This window comes from Lissotriton vulgaris, chromosome 2_1 (genome assembly GCF_964263255.1).
Source record: "Lissotriton vulgaris chromosome 2_1, aLisVul1.2, whole genome shotgun sequence".
Lineage (NCBI taxonomy): Eukaryota > Metazoa > Chordata > Amphibia > Caudata > Salamandridae > Lissotriton > Lissotriton vulgaris.
The window spans coordinates 1,620,148,398-1,620,174,998 of record NC_141687.1 but is presented as its reverse complement, the minus strand read 5'-3'; the positions used below and the strand labels follow the sequence as shown (position 1 = coordinate 1,620,174,998).

Genomic DNA, 26,601 nt, shown 5'->3' with positions numbered 1-26,601 from the left:
GTCACATATTACCCAAGCCAGCGCTGCCAATGATATTAATACAATTACTAACCATCACACTCCTACAAGTGTGACAATTTGAACTATTTCAGGCCACCAAAGCTACAAGAATGCCTTGGGCACAAGGCAATAGCAATTTGTAATGTATATTGAATTAATACTTAACTGTTATGTCATATCTAAATTAGTGAGACAGCGTCACCTTGCGGCAGACTGTTACATGCGCTGGCGTTGACTATTAAGTGCCTGTGCTGAGCACTGGAAGCCACATGCTCAATTTAAGCACTGTGTAAGCTCAATCTTGCAGATGGGGATGTCCCCTCCCCCACATTCACAAAACAATTGGTCAAAAAGAATGGCAAATCCTGCTGATGCAACATTTGACCCTTGAAAGGGTAGTGGTCGTCTTACCTCTAATGAATTACCTGTCATGGCAGTGGTGTCACCTGATCTTATTTCATCCAAGGATAAAGATATTTGGTGACTTTCTACGTCTAGTTTTCTAATGAAATTCACATGCTGAGCATCATTATGGAACCAAATGGATGCACAAGGAGATGCATTCCAGCAATGTTATTGTACTTGTAAATGGAAAACTGAGTCATAAGCAGCATAACTTTTGCAAACTGAAACATTTGTGTGTCTCCATTGTATAGAAGGGTGTACCTTGCTATCTGCTGTTGAGTCACCATTCCTTTATTAGCTTTCCTTGATCTTGAAACGTACATCCTTTTTTAAAAACTAGGAAAAACCTGGGAGGCGCACTGAGTTTGTTGCGAGTAGCAATGAGTGACCAGAACAGAATGTCCATCACCCATCTGTATGATACTATAACTCTGAAATTGGGAAATGCTGACAGACTGCCCCCTACCAAAAGTGGCCCTAGTAGGAATGGAGCCAGAGTAAGAAACAGCAGGGTCTTGATTGATCATGTGTTCTGTTGTCAGGTGGACATCTTTTTAGGGGGTGCTCTGTTGCCTGATTGCCTTTCAGTATTTGGTCATGCTACTCATGCTGTGATGAATCACAGAATAACTATGGTCTGCTGTACCAGTACCACATCTGGTATCCCGAAGATGTTAGTATGTATGAAGAATATGATGGCTTTCTGTAACATGGTCAATACACTTGCTTCTTCAACAGAGCTTTTAACTCATTAAAACTTTGTGTTCAGCAAATAAGGCTTGCCCATCAAAATACATAGCCAGTATTGCGGCTTGGAAAGCAATGGTTATTTTTATGCATTCAAGGCATCCTTAAATAGCTCCATCAAAATTTCTACTGTATCCTCAGCAAAGTGAGCCGTTGCTAAATCCACCCTCATCCACAGGCTGTGGGATTAATGGAAAAACATACACAAGGCATTATTGGCTATCAAGAACAAATTGCATATGAAATTCAGGTTCCTTAGGACCATTTAAGGGTTGCAGGAAAAGTCATAAGGTTTTTGCTGTGACTGAGGAGGCCTGGATAACCTTTCTCTAGGGAATTAAATTAACTCAAAGAAACGTCAGATCAGAAGGAGCCAGCTGGTGCTACCCAACCGCCTATCTATAGCTGGCACAGAATGCGTGTCTCGCCAGTTTACTTAATGGGACCCAAAAGCCAATAAAAGGGAGTCTCAGCTACTGCTTGGATAAAGCCAAAAATCCAGCAGGTTGGCCTCCTACATGGGTTTCAATCTTCCTGTAACTGTACATGTAAAAAACCATGCAAAGGTAGTTTACTACTTTTAAAGAAGGTCCATATCTTTCCAGAACATTTAATTCAGAGAAGGTATCAAACCTACTGGGTTCCTGCAAATAGGTTAGTAAACCCATGTCATAATCAATTAGGGAATCATATTAGGTCCCTCAGATTTATCGTTTTTATCATGTGTAGGTCAAGGAAATGAGAGCTTAGTGCCCAAATCAAAAAAAGGCACCATTCTAACAATTGTTTATGGTCTAAGACTCATATGCCCTGGTTTACTAATTTTAATTATTTTTATGGTACTGAAGGAAGTGCAGGACCACTGCGTGTTTCAGCTGATGCCACCAGAGTTGCAGCCCTCACTGTGACAGATTTTCTGGACCAGCAGTGATAGAAAGCAGGCAAGAGGTAAACCCTGAATTAACTGGAAGGTAGAAAAGCTGCAAAATTAGCTGGGATCAGAGTCAACGCTACTGGAAAGTATTCATATGGAGTTACCTGCATCCTAGCAGCTCGCACCTACTTCAGCACCACTACAATGAGGGAAATTCCATCTTCTTGTGTCTTTACCACTTTTTTTTTAAATTTGTTACAGTTTGGAAAATTAACCTTTTTTAATTAAATTAACCCTTAACCTTTTTATTTTACTTATCTGCAACAATGTAATGTCTGACTATGTAGGGGTGGTGATAGAGTGCAACATGATGTAGTGGACTCAATGGAGTGGCATTAAACAGCATCCAAATAGGCCTGGACAAGGAATATGACATTCCAGAAACACGTACTGTGCTTTCAGTTCAAACAACCCAATTTATGGAGTTTAGAGGAGAATGAGTGGCAATGTTTGTTTTGTTTTATTTTTATATCTTGCGTGACAAGACCACTCCTCCTGGACCAAAAGCAGTCTTTGTGATGAGTTACAATGTCCCAAGAAAGAAAAAAGATCTGTAAGCCCTCTCCTGATGTGAAAAAATGGGCAGATTTGTCTCTCTCTGCAATTTGGCTGCATTTGGACACAGGCATAGTTCATTCAGTTGTGATTCAGATTAAGCCACCAAATGTGAGTTGCAGGTGGATAAGGAATTATACAGGAAAATCCAAAGAAAACACAAGGAGATTCAGTTCTCAGAGTCTGTTGAAAGCACAAATAAAACAAAGATGAAGCATCTAAGACTCCACAGCTGCAGTCATTTGGGTGCTGCCTGGCACTGACTGAGAAAAGTTCTAAAGATTCTTCCGTATGCAGCTTGACACTTATAAACCTTCGAAAATCAGTAATCTGCAGGAAGTCAAGTCCATTAGAAAAGTATTTTGCTTTACCTGTTTAGCTGCAATTTCTTCATCCCTTCCATCTCCAATCACTACATATGTAACTTTCTTTCCAAATCGTGTAACAACCCTTTCAAAGCAACTCTCTTTACCTGGAAAACAAGAGTAATAATTTAATCAAATTGTGTCTACAAACCTACATGTTAGGCAATATGCCCTGAACAAATTCACAAATGCTAAATATTTAACCCTTTCGATGCTGATGACGAGCTCAGCTAGTCATGATGCACGGTTGAGCTGTGCTGATGACGAGCTGAGCTCGTCATGAACAATGGGAAAGTGGGGGCCTGCAGCACAGGAGGGGAAAACACCTAGCAGCCAAGGTGTTAAGTACATCAGTTTGCCACAAACTTTACAACAACTACCCATAGTGAACCTTTTTGGTTTATCAAAATGGTACTATCCATTAACTGTCTTTGTTAGCATCAACTACTGCTAATACTGGATGGCAACAATTGCATTACACCATCATTCATTTAAATGAAATAACAGTCTAACTAAGGCTGTATCAAGTACTGTTCTTTATTATTTGATTCCATGTCCTACAGTTTTAGTGTGTGTCTAAACATCAACTGGATGCAGGCAATTCGTGAGGTTTAGCTGCACTGGCGGGTAGCATGAGAATACAGCAACACCCTACCTGCCAAATAGTGCAGCAACCACTACCATTTACCTTTGTAAACACCTGACCATTAGTCTGAACAGTCACACACCATTAGTCTGAACAGCAGGAACGCTAATGTATTTATTTATAAAGTTTTATATAGCGATAACATTGACCCTTGGTAGTGGGTGGAGTCCTTAGCAAAATGCAGCTGCCTCCTGCTTGACTGCAGGATCGATATGTGAAAACATGTACCCCGCAAGTCGAGGAACACCGTCCATTTACCTACTTCCTACCTGTGTCAGACATAATTTAAAACCTCTCTGAACAGAGGAAGTAGTTCACACAAGGGAGGTCCAGAATGGGATGGGGGCCATTTCCTGGGAATAAACACACAGAGAGGCAACCCTGCCATAGCTTGGCTTCTGTCAGCAGGTCCACAGCTTCCTTGCTCAACAGTGTACAAACCTCCTGTCAGATGCAAGAATGGTCGGTGGAGGCAACTGATGAAATAGGAGAGATGTGGGAAGGTGGGCCTTAGAAGGGAAGGGCCTAGACGTGCTGAAAAATCTGCAGGACCCAATGCTCTGGAGTAATGGACAGCCAGTACTCTGCTTGGAAGGACAAACTCCACACCTCAGGCAGCAATGCGCTCCTTCCAGGATAGATTTAAGGGTCTTAGCGGGAAGCGCTGGGGAAGAGGAGGAGCAACAGAACTGCAGCTGTTCTTTTTGGTCTCTGAATGCAACAAAGCATTATTATTATTTTGCCACTAGAGCTTCTTTGCTGCTGCACAGGATGAGAGTGTAGGAGAGTAGGATCTGCTTTCCTATGGTCACCCCACTTTTTGCTTCACTGGTTTTCGACTTAGTGTGGCTGTGGGCCTGCTAATCAGACCCCCAGCCCAGCTGTGCTCTCTCTAAATTCAATACAATGTTCTTTAGGTACATTACCAATTGGACATTGGGTCACCTTATGAGCCCCTGTACAGTGTACTATAGGTACCCAGGGCATAGGTGCATCCAAGGCCTACCAGGTGCTGCAGCATGTATTATGCCACCCCTGGCTGGCCACTCACATTGACACAACTGGCTGATCACTCAGATGGGGCAAGGTCGTGTAATCACCCCTTGCTTAGGTGTAGTATCCCCATACCTACCCTTACATATATACCAAGTCACTCCTATGGCAGGCCTTAACAATCCTGGAGGCAGAGAGCTTGGTTTTATGTGAGATGAGGCTCTAGCATGAGCTGAGCCTGTCTGCAGCTTTCGGAACCATGTCCTTATAGCTGTTCTATGATATAGCCATACCATGTAGTCTTAAGTGCATTATAATCCTCACAGTTGAATGCTAACTTTGGTTTGGCTTTATCAAAACATGTCGTGTAAGGTGTCATACGCTTTGGAATACTACCCCCTCGCCGGTTCTGGCAACGGGGGTAGCATTCCACCCTTCTAGAGGGAGAAGACATGTTGTTCCCACTAAACCCAGTTAAAGTTAACAAGAGCCTGAGCATCACAAAATGGAAGCTGCTGCCACAGACACAAGTCTGACCTCCAGCTGCTGTGAGTCCTTCCAGCAAGGACAATAGGTTTCCTGTCTTGGGAGGTGCTAGCAACACCCCAGACAGGCCATAGTGTATTGGGGCAGGGAGGGCTGAATGAAATGAGACACTGCCTGGGGCACACAAGGTGCCCATGCATAGCCCGGTGCAAACCCCAGCTCTGGCGCGAAACTGGACAAAGGGAAAGGGGTGCAACCACCCCCTTCCCTGGTCCCACCCATAGGAGGGACCTAGCAGGTAATCCAGCCCCTTAGATTAGTATATATGTAGAAGCTGAGTCTAGAGACTTTAGATTTATCCTGACTGAAACTTGAAACGAAACTCTGGACCTTCGACGTTCTACTTGAAGATAGAAGACTGAAGAATCTCCCTTGTGGTCAAGGAGTGACCACCCTGCACAAGCAGGCACCATCAAGCGATCAACGGTTTGCTTTGTCGTCGCTCCCGCCGGAGCCCGAATCCAGAGCCTGACAAGACCCGGACTTCCAGACTTCCTTCAGCCCGATCCACAGCCACAGCAAAGCTGAGACCCGTGGAGGAGACGCAAGAAGTGGGACCGGCCATCTTGGAAAGCCAGTGAATTGCTTTCTGTGCAACTTCTGAGGCACCCTCGAAGTTGTGCATTGGGGACTGAGAAGCCCCAGCCCCGAGCATCATCTGCACCAAAGACCAGCCCTCCACACTCCACGAGTGCCGCGTGGGGCCCTTTAGCATTTTTCTGCTCGACGCGTCTGTCCGGTCACTTGTCCGTTGGCTAGTGGCCTCTGTGACGACGAACCTACGAATTTCCACCGCCGGCCTGGTTGGTCCATGCTGGCCCTTGCTTCCCTGAAAAGGAGAAGCCCATCAGACCTTGCTGGTCTGATCCAGAAGCCATCTTTGATTCCTGCATGGGTTGCCTTAGCCAAGGCTTGTTGACTCCAATCCGGAAGCCGACACCGCCGACAGCGAGATCCTTCGTGGGACAGTCCGTGCCCAGCTCCTGGTTGTCGTCGACACCTCCTGGACCACGTGGCTGCAGAGACAAGCTTCACGACATCACCTGATTGCTTCGCGACATCGCCTGGTTCCTTCCTGGTCACTGGCTAGTGACCCAGACTCTGTCCCCTCTGCTTTCAGGTACTCTTCATCCTCGATCCGCCCTTGGATCCAACCAGACACTTCACTCCTGGTCGCCTGCAGCATCTTTCTTCAAGGCTCCACAGGATTCAGCGACGAAACCAGACACACTTTGACACCTATGCACCAGCTTCCTGTGGGTGAGGTAACGCAAGTACTCCGGTGCTCCTGTGGGTATTAACTATCCTAGTGTCCCAGTTTTGCAATAGCTTTCTCCAAGTCCATTCGGAAGTGACCTAAAAGAACTAGTTTCCAATTCTTTCGTTCCCATTCTAACTCTATGGTAACGTGCGTGTGTGTAGAGACACTGCACACTCCTCCCGTGGGCCTCCTACTTCCTAAACATTTGGTAGTACAGTGTAGCCCCAGCGATTCCCTAGGCCCTAGGCCTATCCTTTTTTCGTGACGTGGTTCTTATACCACTATTTTAGTATATGGTTTGACGTGCCCCTAGGGTACTACTGTATATTGTGCAACCTATTGTATGATAATTAAGTATCTTGTTATGTGCTTGTGCCTCTGACCTCATAAAGAGTTCAGAGGGGTTATGTTAGTAATAAATACATACATATTTTATATATAACCTGTGTTGTGACCTTTCATTTGGTATTAAAGGGGTTACATATGTTAAAACAGCTGGCTTCACATGCCCTCTTGAGTTTAGCCTAAGACTGCTTTGTCCATGCTACCACTAGGATAGCTGGTCTATAAGGTTGACTTTGCAACCATCACCATGAGGGTTGTTTGGACAGATACAAGGTGCCCACTAGAAAAGTGGACATCACATACCAGACCAACTTCTCACATTGGTGTGCAGCGGTTGGGATAAGAACTTGACACCACACCTCACTAGATTATTTCTGCCACAGGTGAACCTAGTGCATCTCTACAGATTTGATATACTCCGCTTCAGAGAGCTGAGACACTTGTGTACCACAAAAAAGCTGAAACAGGGTTCTAACCCTACCCTTCAGCAACTGATAGAACTCCTAGAGGAATCTGAAGTTCTTAAGGCCTCTGGTTCAGGCCCTACAGGGAATGCAGATGAGGTCCTACCCTCAGCAGATGATCCCACTGACCCTCCAGTCATAGATGAAGAGGATGAGGTTAGGGAAGATTCTGGGGATGAGGCAGACAGCCAGATCCAAGTTAAGAGACTTAGCCAGGCTAACCTAAGCCTACATGGGGATGGAGAGGGGCAAGCCTTCTACAGACCTATCAGTAGACTTAACCAGAGGTATAGGAGGGACATATCCCACTCTAGGGCATCTCTCCCCTCCAATGCTTCAAGGGGTTCTCAGAGAGGAATGAATTCCCTTCAGAGAAGAGAACACCAGGCTAGGATGAGGGAAGTCAATCCCAGAATAGAGAGAGAGGGACTTGCCCTAGCTAAAGAAAAACTTGCTTTTGCTAGAGAAAAGAAGTTGGGTGGGTCAGAACCCACTGGTGGCAGCAATATCCCTACGGATAAAGACTGGTCCTATGACAATAGACACCTGAGTAAGATTGTGCCCCTCTACAAAGTTGGGGATGACATCCACAAATGGATAACTGCTTTGAAGAGGGCCTGCAAAGTACAGCAGGTACCCCAAAGTCAGTGGGCAGCAATCTTGCGGCTCTCCTTTTCAGAAAAAGGTAGTGATAAGCTCCTCACAGTTAGTGATGGTGATGCTAACAATTACACTGTCCTGAAGAGTGCTCTGATTGATGGTTTTGGTCTAACCACTGAACAGTACACGTTGATGTTCAGAGACACCCAGAAGACACAGACTCAGGACTGGACTGGTTTTGTTGATTGTGCCACTAAGGCTCTGGAAGGCTGGTTCATGGGAAGTAAAGTTAAGGACTATACATGATTGTATAATTTGATCATGAGAGAGCAAATACTTAACAATTGTCAGAACCAGTTATTGTACCAACACCTGATTGACTCAGATCTGACCTCTCCCCAAGAATTGGGAAAGAAGGCAGACAAATGGGTCAGAACCAGGGTTAAGCAGAAAAACCAGGTCCAAGGTGGTGATCAGAAACCAAAAGACCAGAAGTCTTCAACAGGCCCCCAAAAAGCCAATGAAGGGGGGTCCCAAAACTCTAAGAAGAAGAAAGAAGGTCCAAAGAAACCTTGGTGTAATTATTGTAAATCTGCCTCTCACTGGTTTAGTGAGTGCTCCAAGAAAGGTACAGCCCCTACCACTGTAGCCCCTAAGGCATTTGCACCCCCTAGTACAGTTAACAGTGGTGGTTCCCAACCCAAGGCTATAGTGGGGTTAACCCTGGGTACTGAGATGGATTCTGGCCTAGTCAGGATTCCAACTCAGGCTGTTCTTGTCTGTAATGGGGACATGGTTATGTCCTCTACAGTGAGTCCCAGTACTCTGGGCAAATACAGACAAACGCCTTTGATTAATGACAAAGTGGCTCAAGCATACAGGGACACATGTGTCAGTGTCACTATGGTGACACCTGACTTTGTGGACCCTGGACAGATTGTACTGGGTGATAATTACCTGGTGACTAATGCTAGCAATGTCACTACTACACATAGTGTGGCAGTTGTTAATTTCTCCTGGGGAGGGGTAACTGGCCTCAAAAGAATTGTGGTAAGTGCAGACCTCCCAGTTGAATGTCTGTTGGGCAATGATCTTGAATCCTCAGTATGGTCAGAAGTGGAGTATAGGACTCATGCAGAGATGTTAGGCATATCAGCACATGTCCTTGTTGTGACCAGGTCACAGGTCAAAAAGTGCCAAACTGAACAGGCCTTTGATCCTGAAATTATGGACCAAGTGCCACCGAAGACAAAGAGCAGTAGGGTTAAGGGAGTGCCTTCCCCCTGCCTGCAAGTGAGGATCAGCCTACTCAGGAAGCTGATTTTGAGACCCCTGAAGGAACTGTCCTAGAAGAACTTGAACTTGACCAGGTTGAGGTTCTTGGGACAGGGGGACCTTCAAGGGCAGACTTGAGGCAGGCACAGTTAGACTGTTCCTCTCTTGAACCCCTCAGACAGCAAGCTGCTTCTGAGGCTGCTGGGAATGCTACAGGTACCCACAGAGTTTACTGGGATGAAGGACTCCTTTATTCAGAGGCTAGAAACCCCAAGCCTGGTGATTCCAGGAGGTTGGGCATACCTCTGGCATTTAGGGGTTTCATTCTTACATTAGCCCATGATACTCCCTTAGCAGAACACCTGGGCCAGAATAAGACTTGGGACAGGCTTGTCCCTCACTTTCACTGGCCCCATATGTCAGAAGATACCAAGGAGTTTTGTCGCTCCTGTGTGGCCTGCCAAGCCAGTGGCAAATCAGGTGGCACAACAAAGGCCCCCCTCATACCACTACCTGTGGTGGGGGTACCCTTTGAAAGAGTAGGGATTGACATTGTTGGACCAATGGATCCTCAAACAGCCCCTGGGCACAGATGTATACTGGTGGTAGTGGATCATGCCACCAGGTATCCAGAAACTATTCCCCTAAGGACCACAACAGCTCCTGTTGTGGCAAGAGCCCTCCTGGGAGTTTTCTCAAGAGTGGGCTTTCCGAAGGACGTGGTCTCATATAGAGGTGCAAACTTTATGTCTGGGTACTTGACTGTAATGTGGAAGGAGTGAGGTGTAAATTACAAATTCACTACACCCTACCATCCACAGTGCAATGTACTTGTTGAAAGATTCAACAAGACCTTAAAGGGTATGATTAAGGGTTTACCTGAAAAGCTTAAGCGAAGATGGGACAGCCTTCTACCCTGCATTCTGTTTGCTTCCAGAGAGGTCCCACAAAAGGGTATTGGCTACAGCCCTTTTAAACTTTTGTTTGGGCATCCTGTAAGGGGACCCCTATGTCTGGTGAAGGAAGGATGGGAGTTACCTCTCAAAAAGCCTAACCAAGACATAGTGGACTATGTACTTGGTCTCCGCTCCAGGATGGCTGAGTATATGAAGAAGGCTTCTAAAAACCTTGAGGCTAGCCAAGAACTCCAAAAAGCTTGGCATGACCAAAAGGCTGTGCTGACTGTACCAGCCAGGACAGAAGGGATGGGTGCTGGAGCCAGTGGCCCCAGCAGCACTCCAAGACAAATGGTCTGTACCCCAAACAATTGTTGAGCAAAAGGGAGAGGTTACCTCCCTGGTGGACCTTGGAACTCCCAGGAGCCCCCACAGGGTGCTCCATGTCAACAGACTCAAAGCATATGTTGACGGCAGACATGGGCTTGCTCATGGCTACAGATGAGGGGCAGGAGGAAGAGAGTGACCCTCTCCCAGACCTGCTGACTCAGAACCCTGATGATGGTTCAGTTGATGGTGTGGCCTTAGCTGGCAGCCTCACTGGCCATCAGCAACAGGACTGCAGACAAGTTCTTCAGTCCTTCAGACATATGTTTTCCTTGACACCTAGTCAGACAAACTGGTGCACCCATGAGGTGGACACTGGTGACAGTCTGCCTGTGAAGAGTAAAATCTACAGGCAACCTGACCATGTCAGAGACTGCATAAAGACTGGAGGTACAGAAAATGCTGGAACTGGGAGTTATTGAGCCCTCAGAGAGCCCTTGGGCCAGTCCTGTAGTCCTTGTGCCAAAACCTCACACCCAAGATGGTAAGAGAGAGATGAGGTTTTGTGTGGACTATAGAGGCCTCACTGCTGTCACTAGGACACATTCCCATCCAATTCCCAGGGCATATGAGCTCATAGACAGATTGGCTTCTGCCAAGTTTTTGAGCACATTTGACCTGACAGCAGGCTACTGGCAGATCAGGCTAGCTGATGATGCAAAAGCCAAAACTGTGTTCTGAACCGCAGGAGGTCATTACCAATTTGTGGTGATGCCCTTTGGCTTGAAGAATGCACCTGCCACTTTCCAAACGTTGGTGAACCAAGTTCTCTCTGGGTTGGATGACTTTTGTGCAGCTTATCTTGATGATATTGCTGTCTTCAGCTTCACCTGGGAGGATCACCTGATCCACCGGAAGAAAGATTTGGAGGCCGTGCAGAAGGCAGGCCTCACTATCAAGGCCACTAAGTGCCAGATAGGGCAGAGTAAGGTTGTGTACCTGGGCCACCTTGTAGGTGGGGGGGCAGGTTCAACCACTGGAGAGTAAGATCCAGACCATCAAGGACTGGGCTCCTCCAAGCACCCAGACACAGGTCAGAACTTTCTTGGGCCTGTCTGGTTACTACAGGAAGTTTGTTAAGAATTATGGGTCCATTGTGACACCACTTAATGACTGGACTTCAAAGAAGGAGCCAAAGAAAGTTCAGTGGACAGTAAGCAGTCAAAAGGCATTTGATTACCTGAAGAAGGCCATGTGCTCTGCACCTATCCTGAAGAGTCCCGACTACTCCAAAGAGTTTATTGTCCAGACAGATGCTTCTGAGTTGGGGGTGGGAGCTATGCTTTCACAACTGAATGTAGATGGCCAAGATCAGCCCATTGCTTTTATTAGCAGAAGGCTGACCCCTAGAGAGAAACGTTGGTCAGACATTGAGAGGTAGGCCTTTGCTGTGGTTTGGGCCCTGAAGAAGCTGAGGCCATACTTGTTTGGCACTCACTTCAAGTTTCAGACCAACCATAGGCCCCTCTTGTGGCTAAATCAGATGAAGGGGGAAAATCCCAAACTGCTCAGGTGGTCCATTTCCCTACAGGTGATGGACTTTACAGTGGAACATAGGCCTGGGACTGACCATGGTAATGCAGATGGTCTCTCCAGATATTTCCACATAGAACATGAAGACACAACTGGTCAAGGTTAGTCTAATGTCCCTGCGTTTGGGGAAGGGGGGGGGGTTGTGTAGGAGAGTAGGATCTGCTTTCCTATGGTCACCCCACTTTTTGCTTTTTACTTCACTGGTTTTCGACTTAATGGGGCTGTGGGCCTGCTAATCAGACCCACAGCCCAGCTGTGCTCTCTCTAAATTCAATACAATGTACTTTAGGTACATTACCAATTGGACATTGGGTCACCTTATGAGCCCCTGTACAGTGTACTATAGGTACCCAGGGCATAGGTGCATCCAAGGCCTACCAGGGGCTGCAGCATGTATTATGCCAACCCTGGCTGACCACTCACATTGACACAACCGGCTGATCACTCAGCTGGGGCAAGGTCATGTAGTATCCCCATACCTACCTTTACATATGGACACATCGATACCTATAAGTCACTTCTATGGCAGGCCTTAACAATCCTGGAGGCAGAGTGCTTGGTTTTATGTGAGATGAGGCTCTAGCATGAGCTGAGCCTGTCTGCAGCTTTCGGAACCATGTCCTTATAGCTGTTCTATGATATAGCCATACCATATACTCTTAAGTGCATTATAATCCTCGCAGTTGAATGCTAACTTTGGTTTGGCTTTATCAAAACATGTTGTGTAAGGTGTCATACGCTTTGGAATACTACCCCCTCGCCAGTTCTGGCGACTGAGGTAGCATTCCACCCTTCTAGAGGGAGAAGACAGGTTGTTCCCACTAAATCATTAACACAAAAGACCTACTGGTACACTCACCAGGGGTCGGGGGTTCAGAGAGGAAGAAGACCGGAGTATATCCTCCCTAGAGATACATTACACTGTCTGTGTTTATCTTTAAGTCCCCCGTCCTTCATCGATCTAAAGAGCTACCCAACACTGTGGTTGAGCCCACCTCGACTTTTAGGGGTCGGGTTACCCGACGATGAAGCATGACACCACTAGGGTGTGTGAGGGTAACTAATAAGAACTAGTTTTTTTCCCTTAAACACAGACATGACTAGCATTACCCTCATACCCTAGGTGGGTAAGTGCGTAATCCTTACCACTACAGACATTTATTTTAGAGTACACACTATTTGGCAACTTGCCATACTATAGTGTGATTGGAGTATCTTTTGTGTAATGTTCCCACTAAACCCAGTTAAAGTTAACCAGAGCCTCAGCATCACAAAATTGATGCTGCTGCCACAGACACAAGTCTGACCTCCTGCTGCTGGGAGTCCTTCCAGCAAGGGAGGCTTGGACAATAGGCTTCCTGTCTTGGGAGGTGCTAGCACCACCCCAGACAGGCCATAGTGTATTGGGGCAGGGAGGGCTGAATGAAATGAGACACTTCCTGGGGCACACAAGGTGTCCTATGCATAGCCCGGTTCAAACCAGTTGCTGTGGCACTCCAGCCCCATCTCTGGCGCGAAACTGGGGAAAGGGGTGTAACCACCCCCTTCCCTGGTCCCACCAATAGGAGGGACCTAGCAGGTAATCCAGCCCCATAGATTAGTATATAGGTAGGAGCTGAGTCTGGAGACTTTAGATTTATCCTGACTGGAACTTGAACCGAAACTCTGGACCTTCGACGTTCTACTTGAAGATAGAAGACTGAAGAATCTCCCTTGTGGTCAAGGAGTGACCACCCTGCACAAGCAGGCACCATCAAGCGATCAACGGTTTGCTTTGACGTCGCTCCCGCCGGAGCCCGAACCCAGAGCCTGACAAGACCCGGACTTCCAGACTTCCTTCAGCCCGATCCACAGCCACAGCAAAGCTGAGACCCGTGAAGGCGACGCGAGACCGGCCATCTTGGAAAGCCAGCCAATTGCTTTCAGTGCAACTTCTGAGGCACCCTCGAAGTTGTGCATTGCTGACTGAGAAGCCCCAGCCCCGAGCATCATCTGCACCAAAGACCAGCCCTCCACACTCCACGAGTGCCGCGTGGGGCCCTTTTGTATTTTTCTGCTCGACGCGTCTGTCTGGTCACTTGTCCGTTGATAGTGGCCTCTGTGACGACGAACCTACGAATTTCCACCGCTGGCCTGGTTGCTCCAGGCTGGCCCTTGCTTCTCTTAAAAGAAGAAGCCCATCAGATCTTGCTGGTCTGATCTAGAAGCCATCTTCGATTCCTATGTGGGTTGCCTTAGCCAAGGCTTGTTGACTCCAATCCGGAAGCCGACACCGCTGATAGCAAGATCCTTCATGGGACAGTCCGTGCCCAGCTCCTGGTCGTCGTCGACACCTCCTGCACCACGTGGCTGCAGAGACAAGCTTCGCGACATCGCATGGTTCCTTCCTGGTTCCTTCATGGTCATTGGCTAGTGACCCAGACTCTGACCCCTCTGCTTTCAGGTACTCTTTATCCTCGATCCGCCCTTGGATGCAACCGGACACTTCACTCCTGGTCGCCTGCAGCATCTTTCTTCAAGGCTCCATAGGATTCAGCGACGAAACCCAACACACTTTGACACCTATGCACCAGCTTCCTGTGGGTGAGGTAACGCGAGTACTCCGGTGCCCCTGTGGGTATTACCTATCCTAGTGTCCCAGTTTTCAATAGCTTTCTCCTAGTCCATCCGGAAGTGACCTAATGGAACTAGTTTCCAATTCTTTCGTTCCTGTTCTAACTCTATGGTAACTTGCGTGTGTGTATAGACACTGAATACGCCTCCAGTGGGCCTCCTACTTCCTATCCTTTGGTAGTAGTGTAGCCCCAGCGGTTCCCTAGGACTATCCTTTGTTGGTGACGTGGTTCTTATACCACTTTTAGTATATGGTCGGACGTGCCCCTAGGGTGCTACTGTATATTGTGCAACTTATTGTATGATAATTAAGTATCTTGTTATGTGCTTGTGCCTCTGACCTCAAAGAGTTCAGAGGGGTTGTGTTAGAAATAAATACATATATATTTTATATATAACCTGTATGGTGTCCATTCATTTGTTATTAAAGGGGTTACATATGGTAAAACAGCTGGCTTCAAATGCCCTCTTGAGTTTAGCCTAAGACTGTTTGGTCCATGCTACCACTAGGATAGCTGGTCTATAAAGTTGACTTTATAACCATCACCATAAGGGTTGTTTGGACTTATACAGGGTGCCCACTAGAATAGTGGACATCACATATCAGGCCAACTTCTCACAGAGAGGGCTGGTTGCTAAGAAAGTACATGCCCTGGGAGTAATGTTTGAATTTGTTGTAAAGTTCAAAGATTGGGCAGTGGCCTACCCTCGTTTAAAGTATTACATAGCAAAAATTCAAAAGCGACCGAAGGGCATGTCCATCAGAGTTACCTTGGTGTCACTGAAAAGCTGGCAGAAAGCATTAGGGCATAACAAAAAAGGCCCCTAGATCGAACCACTGTGTCCAGGGAAGAGTGGAGAATTACTTTTCATTATGCACAACCTCTGTGAAATGATCACAGAGATAGTCTGAAATGTTCAGAGTGTGCATTTTTCGAAAAATGATTGAGTGTGGGCGCTATTTCTTAGATGGTCTGCATGATAGTCATAGCACCTACTGTGGTGTCAGGACGGTGTTGTCCTCAAGAGTGAATGAGGCATTGTGTCCCTAATGATAAGATTCAAAACAGCATTTCAAAATACGGTCAATAATAAAGACCGATTTAAAAAGGGAGCTTGAGATCAGTAAATCTGATAATCTATTCATGTCTGTTAAATAATTAAAGTGCCTTACAGAAGACAAAACTATAGTCAAGTTCAATATATCAAGCCAAACGCAAAGGAAATCAATTGCAAAAAAGGCTCTTAAGCATTTAAAAGCAGTGCAGCAACTAACAGAATTTAAAGACTAAGTAAAAAACGTGCATCAAATAGATAGAGAAATGGGCAGCATGCCTAGTACAAACCCAAAAATATGTGCCTCACCCCAAATTCATTACAGGAAGCACTAAGGTGAGCAAACGGATCTAAACTACAGCAAATCATATTTCAACATTAAAAAACATCATATAATACCACCCATCCTTCAACTATCCCCATATATGAATACTAATGATGCCCCCTTCTGACCAAATGTCATTGGAGTTATCAGAACAAATATGGTTACATAAATAATGGAAAAACTCACAAGTGAATTAACTACAGTGTGTGAGCCTTGAAAAGTATCTAAAGGCTTCCTCCGGAGTTCTATGAGAACATGTCATTACAAACAGTGTACATTTTGTCTGCGAGGTGTCAACAACAAATATAAACACACAATGGAACACAACATGGAAATTCTAACACGGCAGCCAATTAACCCCTTCGATACTCATGACGGAACAGTTCCGTCATGAGCCCGTTGGCTCATTAGAACGTTCAGCACAGCGCAGGAATCTGAGCCGCGCTGATGTGGTTAATACAAGATGGAGTTGAAGCCTAGTTTGGCACAGGTCATGGAAGATAAAGTTTCTTATCTATGGTAAGAATCTTTCTGGTAGATATTCTATCAGCCTGCAGCTTCCACAATGTAGAACAACTCCCAGTTGTCTGACTGGATCCAGAAAACTTCACAGCAACGAGGTCACTAGTAGAGGACACCAGACTCAATCGCACCAGAAGTGACGTCCGGTATCGCCACCAGGCCACAATACAACCACTCTGGTGCACCAACGTCAATTTCCAGCGCTTTTTCCACCCAAAGAATGAGGGAAGAGGGTAGATTGACATTGATGAAGGACTACAGTTTCCAATTAATGAAAGATGGGATCGTATTAACTTTTCCTATAATACATCCACTAAACGGGGAGGTGGGCAGGTAGACAGAGTATTCACCAGAAAGATAGTTACCGCACGCAAGTAACATTCTTCTCAATGGATAATTCTACTTGCAGATTCCTCACCTGTAGGACAGATATCACCACCACACCCAGCCCAGGAGGAGAATTGATGGATGATTAGTACAAGAAATCCTGGTAGGCACACCTGCAAAGTGTCCACCCCTACATGTACCTCTGCATCCAGGTAGTAATGCTTAGCAAAGGTGTGCAAGAAAGCCCAAGATGCTGCCTTACAAATTTGTGCAATCAGAGCTCTCAGAGCAAGTGCAGAATTGGTAGTGTTAGCCCTTCAGGAGGCTTGTTCTTGGCTAAGACAAGATAAGGAGTTACCGAAGGTAAGTAACTTGCTCTTCTGGTGGAGACTTCTAGCCACAGATTGCTTACCTTAGAATAGACACCCAAGCAATACCACCCTGGAGATGGGGCTGCAATACAGACTATATAAGAACAGGTAACATGACCATGACGCTGACCGGACTGTCTAGGCAGTATTGTGTGGTAAACGTGTGTACGGAAGCCCACGTTGCCAAGCTAACTCTGTCGTCAGAGCTTTGGCTCTGGTAGAGTGAACACGCAAACCCTCAGGAGGTTGCTTTTTGGCCAATGTGTAGCAGATTTTAATGCAGAGAACTACCCTTCACGAGCTGGCCTGCTTCTACACCACCTTCCCTTTCTCAGCTCCGACATACCCCACAAAGGAAGGGTTGATTGTCCACCCGAGCTCACGAGTGGAATCAAGGTAGAATAACGCTTGTTTTTGGGACCAGTTGCCCAATGGCGTTGACTGGACCACTAATAAAAAAAAACACACCCGTTTTGCTCTTCCTCTTCCACCTCCAGAGCCGAGGAAGGTCTTGAGGTGGAAACCGTTCCGCCTAAGTTTCTCCAAACTATGAGACCGGAACACTTTCTACTTGCACTGTAAGACGAGCCAATTTTAATCAACGCTTTCTGCAGGACTATAACTAGCATTCTCTCTGCTGTTACTTGCGGGGCTGAATCATTACCCTAATTGGGTGAGTCCCTGTTATTCTTTACTTATACCACAACAGCGAGAGTGTAACTCAATGTTGTGGCTTCACAATTGTCACATTTTTGTGTGTATATGACTGTTATTTGTAATCACTTTGTCTTAGGTACATGTTAATTTGGTGCATGTAGTTGACAGCTGCTTCGCATGACTTAAGTCCTGCAGAATTGTCCCATGATCATTTTTGTCTATGACAAGGCGAGAAACAAGTTAACCAATTAAACCTATAAGTCATTAAAATGTCTTGCTTTTGAGCATCACTTCACCTATTTTAACACACTTTTGTCTTACACTTATCTTACCAATCCACATTACAAGCCCACATACTCACTTCATCACACAGCTGTTCTAAAAAAGATTTCCGGCAAAGTAATCCGTTGTGGATGCCCGTCAGGCATTGCAGTGCCTGCCCGAAGAGTAGCTAGTCCAAAGGTGAAGCATGAAACTCATTCTGGTGTGTGAGGGCCCTTGCTCCCATTCGAGCATATTCCTTCATTAAGAAAACATGCTGAACAGCCCTTCCTCTCGATTTTCCACTAGGAATTGCATACCTTTGTTTAAACTCTGAATCTTCCTGAGAGCCATAGCAATCGAGGGTATGGGGTGGGAAAATGTGAAAGTCAAACCTCAACTGAAATGCATCCCCTAAAGCTCCTCTCAACGGATACTGGATAGCATAGAACTGCTAACACTGAGTATTTTCCAAGGAGGTGAATAAGTTCCCCTGAGGGGTGTCCCCAATGGGCAAGGACGACCTGGACTAATTCCGGCAGAAGACTCCTGAAGTAATCAAAGGAAGCTGGATCTGTAGGTTCTTAAGTTACTTTATTAATTAAGATGTTAAGTTATAATGTTAACCCCATCAGGAGCAGCTGTCCTGCTGCTCAGCCCTCACTCAACTGACATTCACAGCACAGCAACATTCCAATCATCCAACATTCCATATGAAATACATACCAGCTGAGCAGCAGGGAAACACAAGTTATAACAACTCCACTTGTGATCGGCAAGGTGACACTAGCCAAGGCTGTGGGCTCTGATATTCAAAAACCCTGCCCCTTGGCAGTGAGCCCAAGACGACAGTATTAACGCTGTCAGGCAAAGGAGGTGAGACCCTTTGTCCCCTTGTTGACAAACCACATCACTGGTGACCTTCGATCTAACACTAAAATACAATTTGAAGCAGGCACTGTAACTACAACAAACCCAGAAACAGAAGTCTGGTCAGACAAACGCAGGTCCTTCAGCAACCTGGCCGGGGACACATGATTTATCCTGTTCTCTTCCTTTCAAGTGCACTAAGGAATTTCATGTAGGTCCACCAATCTGTTAGGCAGGATTTGACTTTGCGTTGTCAACAGAATGGCAACAGCGTCAACCGTGCATATTCTATTGAGCTCAGAGGAGTCTTCTCCACCCATTTAGATAAGCCTATTGTATGCCCCTAGGAGGAATGTCAAACCTATTCCTGGGCTGAGCACTAGGTGGGATTTGCTGTAGTGTTAATGCATTTAGCCCCCAGGAATTTCAGGCATGGAAAAGGTAACTTGAAAAGTTACTTTCCCTTAATATTTATTTAAAAAACTGGCCCTGGGTGTAGTTCCTATACCATATACTAGAGATTTATAAGTAGGTTAAACGTGCCAATCAAGAATAAGCCAACTTAACTGTGTTTAATGTGGGATCACAGGCACTTTACTCCTGGTTAGCAGGTGTATAATGCACAGAGTTCTAAAGTCCGTACTAATAAGGCCCGGAAAAAGGTGAGAAATCTGGGGATGACCATGCAGAAAAGGTGGGTATCCTCCAGCTCAATTACTGCACTTTCTCTGAGCAGGGTCTCCTGTGTACAAGGACCTCTCCAATATCTGTCCTGAGCAGTCAGTCGGTTCTCTCCTTCGAAGCAGAGTTATAGCAGCCACTCCTGGCAGTCTTAATAAAATGTTGAGAGTCCTGGAACATGGAGTTGGCAGTAGATACCACACCCCTAAAGCACAGAGAATCTCTCATCCCCACTGGTGTGCAGATCTGAATTCTTAGTGTACAAATCTTGGCTATTACACTATTTGAAAGCATCTGTCGTATCTTTACGTTAAAGTGACTAGCAGATGTTGAGTGTTGCAATATTTTGGTTCTGATGCCTATTCTTGGCACTTCTGCCTGTTTGATTATTCAACTCAAACTGGTAAAGAGTTCTTTGTCACAAATTTTGAGTTGCAAGTGTTGTCGAGCTTGAAGTTTCAAGGTGGAAAACCCAAAACTAGGGCAAAAAGGCAAGAGAACTGCAAAATAAAAACTATCTGTTAACTTATGATTGCCCTTTTTAGCGAACAAACAGTAGGGGAGAAATCACTTGCTTCAAAGAAGCCCTCCATCTGCTCTTAACATGCATCAGTTGACAGCTGACATATGACTCCTCGAATATCCTTCAAGAGCCCAGAAATTCACATTTGCTGTTTGGCCTCTGCCTTCAAACTTCCATCTTATGCGCTGGAGTGGGAGGTCAAGGAAAATGGATACAACTGTGGGAGCATATATTCAACCTCTGAACGTTTATGACATCCGTATCCTACATGCAGGGACGAAGGCACTGGTTGTAGGTAACTGGCAGTCTCTTTTTTTGAAGAAAAAAAAACACAAAACAAGGAGAAAGAGGCCAGTAGGCAATACTTCCTTGCGTGGAAGAACAAGTGCCTTGCTACTATAAATGATACGCCATCATGGTAAGTCTTCTACAACCTGGTGACTAGAGAGCCATACTCTGGGTCTCAAATTGTGCCAGGAAAGTAACTCCAGAGCAGCATGGTCGTCTGTGCTGAGGTAGGAGTCAAAAAGCTGTAACTTGATTTGGTGAATTTGAGGCAAGGGCGCACATTCTCCAGAACCATGCAGTGGACCTATGTCTGTCCCGACAGATGCTTTGACAGAAGTTCTCTGTCAGAAGGTACCTGCTCTGTAATTTCTTAGTCTTCTGCAATGGATCATCTACAGATGACAGAAAGTGAACAGAATGATCATGAGGAAGAAGGTCCACAAAACATTGCACGTTCACATACTTGACCAGTATGCGATCTTAATCAAACCTACCAATGGGTTACAGAAGATAATCATGTAACTGAGGTCTCTGAGGTCGAGCAACAGCACCCTGGATCAAATGTACATTGTGTGTTTGGAATTTAGTTTGCCATAGTAAGTCACCAACCTCCACACACTATCAGCAATCTGCAACCAAGAGGTGTCCTGGGGAATCAGGAGTGACAATAGTACTTTTGGCACAAACATCTTGACTAGACGCATCTCAGTCACTGGCATACGCACTTGTACCAGGGCATAAGAAACAACAATATGCAACTGTAGGAATGTAGAATCCCTCAAGCATGGTTACCCCCACTTTTTGCCTGGTGTTGATGTGCTGGTGACTAGTCTAACTGGGATCCTGCTAAACAGGATTATAGTCACAGTGCTTCCTCCCTAAATTTGACATGGTAAGGACTTTGGCACCTCCACAATTGGTTACTAGTGTACTCCTATAAGTCCCTAGTATATAGTACTGGGGTACCCAGGGCATACGTACACCAGGGGTTTCCCTTGGGCTCTAGCATGTATTGTGCAACCCATGAGAGACCACTCACATTGTGTCTACAGGCCTGCCATTGCAGCCTGTGTAAGCTGATGCTAGCACCACTTACAATAGATATATGTTTACTTATATCTGAGGTCACTACACTTAAAACCTATAAGTCACTCCTAAGGCAGGACTTTCAATTCTGAAGGCAGGGTGCTGGGTTATAAGTGTGTGGATGCCACTGCATGAGCAGAATACCCCTACAAACCCTGGAGTCAACACTCCAGGCTTTGTAAGTGCAGTAAGCTATTTTGGTACATATGGTGGGCATCAGTCATTACGCAATGGCTAACTATATCGTGTTAGTGCCGTAACCTAGGCATGTTCAGTATCAAACTAATTGAAATCATATCCCAACACCAGTATGATTCCATGCACCAAAGGGCTCCTCCGGGGAGCCCCCAGTAATCCAGTATTAGACTTCCAGGCGCTACAAGGAAGCCAGTGCTGCTGCAGATCCCAGACACTATTTTGTCCTCCTGCTGGTGAGCTGAGCTCCAGGAGGAGAAGGTAGAACAATAGGTTTCCTGTCACAGGGAGGTGTGACCATCTCTCATACACGATTTTGTGTATTGGGCTAATTTGAAGGGTACATTTGGTGCCCTTCTTGCATGCTCCAAATGGAACCAGTTCTGGGAGCCTTTGGTTCTCGCTCTGGCGCAAAACTGGACAAAGGACACTGGAGTATCCACCCCTCAGTCCAGCCCCTCCTCCGGGAGGGACCTTGGAGTCGTCCAAACCCCTTTATTAGGGTACAAAAGAGCTTACCTTTGGGTGGGTCCTCAGATTCATTGTGGGACAAGACTGAAGCCTGAAACTTTGTCACTCTTCAGTCTAGATGCCTGGAACAGAGACCGCATCAAGGAAGACTCCTGCTGCTCCTGGTCTCGCTGTTCTGCAAGTCTACTTCGTCTGTGCTTCTTCCAGGATCTCCAACAGACCTGTGGGCATCAAGGACATCCAAAGTAATTGAGAATCACTCCCCTGCATCTGGAGGCACCACAACAAAGCTGACTGGTCTGCTGCTCCAGACGTCCCATGGACTTCAAAAGGCTCATCAACACTGGTGGTGGTTATGCAACTCCCTCGAGGCCTGACCGGTCCTCTCTGTAATTTGGAGGCTCGTATAACTAGTAAGAACTGCTGGGACCAAACCCTTGTGCACAGTTTCGACTTGCCATTGTCAAGACTTGCTGGCTCTGCACTCCAGAGATCTTCGGGCTACAAGAAGCTAAATCATCTCTTCCTGCCAAGATCAGCGTCCTAACCGTATCCTCTGCATCATGGGCCTTCATCTTTGTTGAACTTTTAAAGGTCCTCTTGCAACTACTGTGCCCTTGGCCTGGGGGTTCCTCTCGAGGGTCCTATCTTGCTTCATGGTGCTCCCCTGCTTGCTCGGACTCTCCTGCTTGTTTGAGTCCCTTGGACCTTGCTGGTCCCAACACTGCTCCTTCCCTTTCCACGCCTGTTGCAGCTGCCGAGGCTTGTTGGTGCGCCCGCCGGACACCGACCTAGTTCTCGACTTCTGATGTTGAATAGCTTGTGCTCACCTCCTGGTCTTCCTCAGTGTAACCTGGTCCTCACAGCCGCAGCTACAAGGTCACAGCCATCACTCCTGTATCTCCTAACATCGGTAGGCATTAATCTTCCGTGCCGCCTGGTCACCTCCGAGTGGCATGGACTCTGTTCCCTCTGTCTGTAGTTTCATCTCTTCAAGAATCCACCCTTGGATTCCACCGAACTCTTGCACAGTCTTCGCCAGCAGCATCATTACTGAAGCCCTCCATTGCAATATACGGGGGTTTTCTATGCAACTTCGCACTTATGCACCCGTCTTGCCTGGTGTAGGTATCCACTGGTGGGGTGACTAGTGACTCTACAACCTTCTGTCTTCCACTGAGTTTTTTCGGGGTCCACCGGAAAGGGTCCTTCTTCAAAACTGAAACCACGACTTTCTCGTTGACTTCTATTGAGTATGTGGCTGTGTTTCCACACAGCCTCCGTGGGGTCCCTGGGTACTCACCTTCTTGGGTGGTTCCTTGGGGCCCCAGCTCTTCTGAGTTTCCTGGTCCAAATCCTGACTTCGGTTGCTGTTTGCATTCTACTTTTTTTAGCACATAGTTTGGCCTCCCTCCGCTAGATACCACTGAGTACTGTGCTTCCTTACCTGTTGCAATTGAAGTATTCTTGTGTATTTGTGTGTATATCTCTGGGCAGGAGATATACCAATTGGTTAGTGAGTGTTGCGTAATAAAGGAAACTATTTTTATATATAGACACTGTGTGGTTCTTTTTTGTTTAACCTACACTACATGATTAGAGCTGGTAAAACAAGGCGCAACTACCACTTAAAGAGCTTCCCAAGGTAGTCTAAGACCACTAAAATTACCATAGGATTGTCTGGATTAGTGCAAGGTGCTTCATGTAAATAAGTGTGCAACATATACTAAGCCATCCATTTACAGCCACTTACGACCAACTGCAGATACAAGGAAAACTCCTCTTCTACACATATTTTTGCTATACATCATGGTTTCCTCACATATCCTGGTTATGTACAACACTTACAACTTCATTCAAAGACTGCACAGAAAACAATCTGTAATCGGACCAAAGACAATTTGCGGTATCTTGCTTTTGTGTGGCTAGGCAATTTCAACCCAAGAGGGCAAACTGTCCAATTTTAAAATCTTATGGAATAGACGGAACACCGTGTATAACAGTACTGACTTGACATGGAGTTGGTGGGGTGCAAGTCTTGAGCATGAAAATGAGAGGTGCGTTTAAGATTTACAGGTCAAAAAGTATTGGTGGGGAAGCAAAGGATTACTAATTCAAGGATAGGAATCAACATTGCTGTATAGGACCTTCAGCATATTTGAAAGTGAAAGAGTGATGTAGTAAGTAAATATGTTTGTTGAGTGCTATCTTAAATGAGAAGTAGGATACAGGTCAGTGACCACGAGGGAAGGCTTGGCAAATAGTTTGGGGTGGGGTGAAAAGGGATAAAACAAAAGTAAACTTTTGCATGAACTTGAAAGAAACATGACTGTATGAACAAAGAATTGTGTTGCGTGCAAGAGCTGGGCATCTGTAATAGCAAAAGATTTCTTTGTTGTAAAAGTGATAAAAAAATATCCAGTATAGCTGTTTGGGTTAGACAAGCAGGGCTAAGATGAGGACCTGGTAGTAATTTGATTTAATGTGTTACAGTGCAGTGGTGAGTGCGATGTTGAGAACTTTGCATGTTTGTCTGTATACTGACTGATGTTCAAGGGCTGCTGCCGAAGGATAGAAGAGGGTGAAGATGTGGGTTGGTAAGAAGTCTCAAAAGTGGTGTTAAAGGAGCTAAGGAGGCTGCTTTCTGAACAGTGAATTTGCTAAGGACGTTAGAGCCAAGGGCTGGAACTGGTCCCCAGGTTTAAATTGTCTAACCATCAACTAGCATCTACAGAAATTTCACTCCTTAGCAAAGGACTTTATGTACTCACAGAGAAACCTGATTGGCTCACCATATAAACTGAGATTTTTCAATTTTTTAGAAAAATACGATTTAAATCTTTTTTCTTGACAGAGTCCCAACCTAACTATGATACGACAGGTCTACGTCCCAAATCAACTTTTAATCCACCATCTGGCACCCTACTGCCAGAGGTCATCACTTTTGAAAACGTAGTCCTGAAGGACTTAGACAAATTGAAAAATCAACGTGATTTTATTCCTTACAATATTAGTCTAGAAGAAAAGAAAAGTCTCAAACTAAAAAACATGGACACTATTATCATTAAGCCATGTGACAAAGGAGGTGGTATTGTCATCCAAGACAAAACATCTTATGACAATGAGATTATACGCCAACTCAACAACAGGACCCACTATGAACTACTGAGACAACCCCCTAGCTGAGATAAAAAACCTCATCCAGACCATAACTAAAGAAGCGGAAGACCTAGGCTATATTAGTCTTAACTAGTTTCTGTATCTCAACAATAAAAATCCCAGGACACCAGTAATAAGGAATATGCTACTTACCAGTATGCATCTGTTCCTGGCATGTAGGGCTGCTGACATTTATATCTTGTGCATAGATCGCCGCCTAGTGTTGTTTCCGGATGATTGCACCTTGTTGTCCTGGAAGAGTCTTCTAAGTATCACAAGATAGGTGACTCCTCCTCTGGACAACAGTGCGCACGGGCATCTTCTCCATTCTCAGATTATTTTTCGCCATTGTGGCAGAGATGGAATATAACAAAGTAAGAGATGGCCATGCAAAAGAGAATATTGCAAGAGAATACTGCAGCTGCAACAGGCACGGGGAGGAGGGTGGGCGATATGAATGTCAGCAGCCCTACATGCCAAGAACAGATGCATACTGGTAAGTAGCATATTCCGTTCGAGGCATGTGGGCTGCTGAATTCATATCTTGTGCATAGACTGTATAGCAGTGTCTCCTCTAGCGGTGGTCACCTGTACCAGCTGCAGCAGTCTGAAAAAGAGTTTTAAGGACAGCCTAGCCTACAGCAGCTTGCTGCTTTGATTGCACGTCTACACAATAGTGTTTAGTGAAAGTGTGTATGGTAGACCATGTTGCTGCCCTACATATGTCTTCAAGGGGAATATTCCCTAAGAAAGCCATGGATGCCCCCATTTTACGCGTAGAGTGTAGTCTTGTGGGAACTGTTAGAGTGCGTTTAGCTTTTTGATAGCATATCTGAATGCATTTCACTATCCATCTGGCTATTCCTGATTTTGAGATGGGATTACCTTTATGTTGCGGTGAAAAAGCAACAAACAGTTGTTTTGTTTTCCGAAATGATTTAGTCCTGTCAACATAATATAGCAGAGCTCTCCTTACATCTAGTGTGTGTAGGGCTCTTACGGCTACTGACTGTGGGTTTTTCGAGGAAAACTGGCAGTTCTATTGATTGATTGATATGGAAAGTGGATAGGACTTTTGGCATAAACTTAGGGTTGGTCCTAAGTACTACCCTATCTGCATGTTGCATGAAGGGTTCTTGAATTGTTAGTGCCTGAAGCTTACTTACTCTCCAGAGGGAGGTGATGGCAATCAAGAATGCCACCTTCCATGTTAGAAATTGTTATTCACATGAGTGGAGTGGTTC

General features: G+C 45.7%; 1 protein-coding gene across 12 annotated transcripts in view; it reads right to left on the bottom strand.

Annotated features, from left to right (window-relative positions):
* EYA3 (EYA transcriptional coactivator and phosphatase 3) overlaps window positions 1–26,601 on the bottom strand; it is a 1,455,294-nt gene that overhangs the window by 102,692 nt on the left and 1,326,001 nt on the right. For all 12 annotated transcript variants that reach the window (XM_086957503.1, XM_086957498.1, XM_086957496.1 and 9 more), the window contains one exon: window positions 3,013–3,113. In XM_086957503.1, the coding sequence (XP_086813629.1) occupies window positions 3,013–3,113 (101 nt within the window). The remainder of the gene's footprint in view (window positions 1–3,012; window positions 3,114–26,601) is intronic.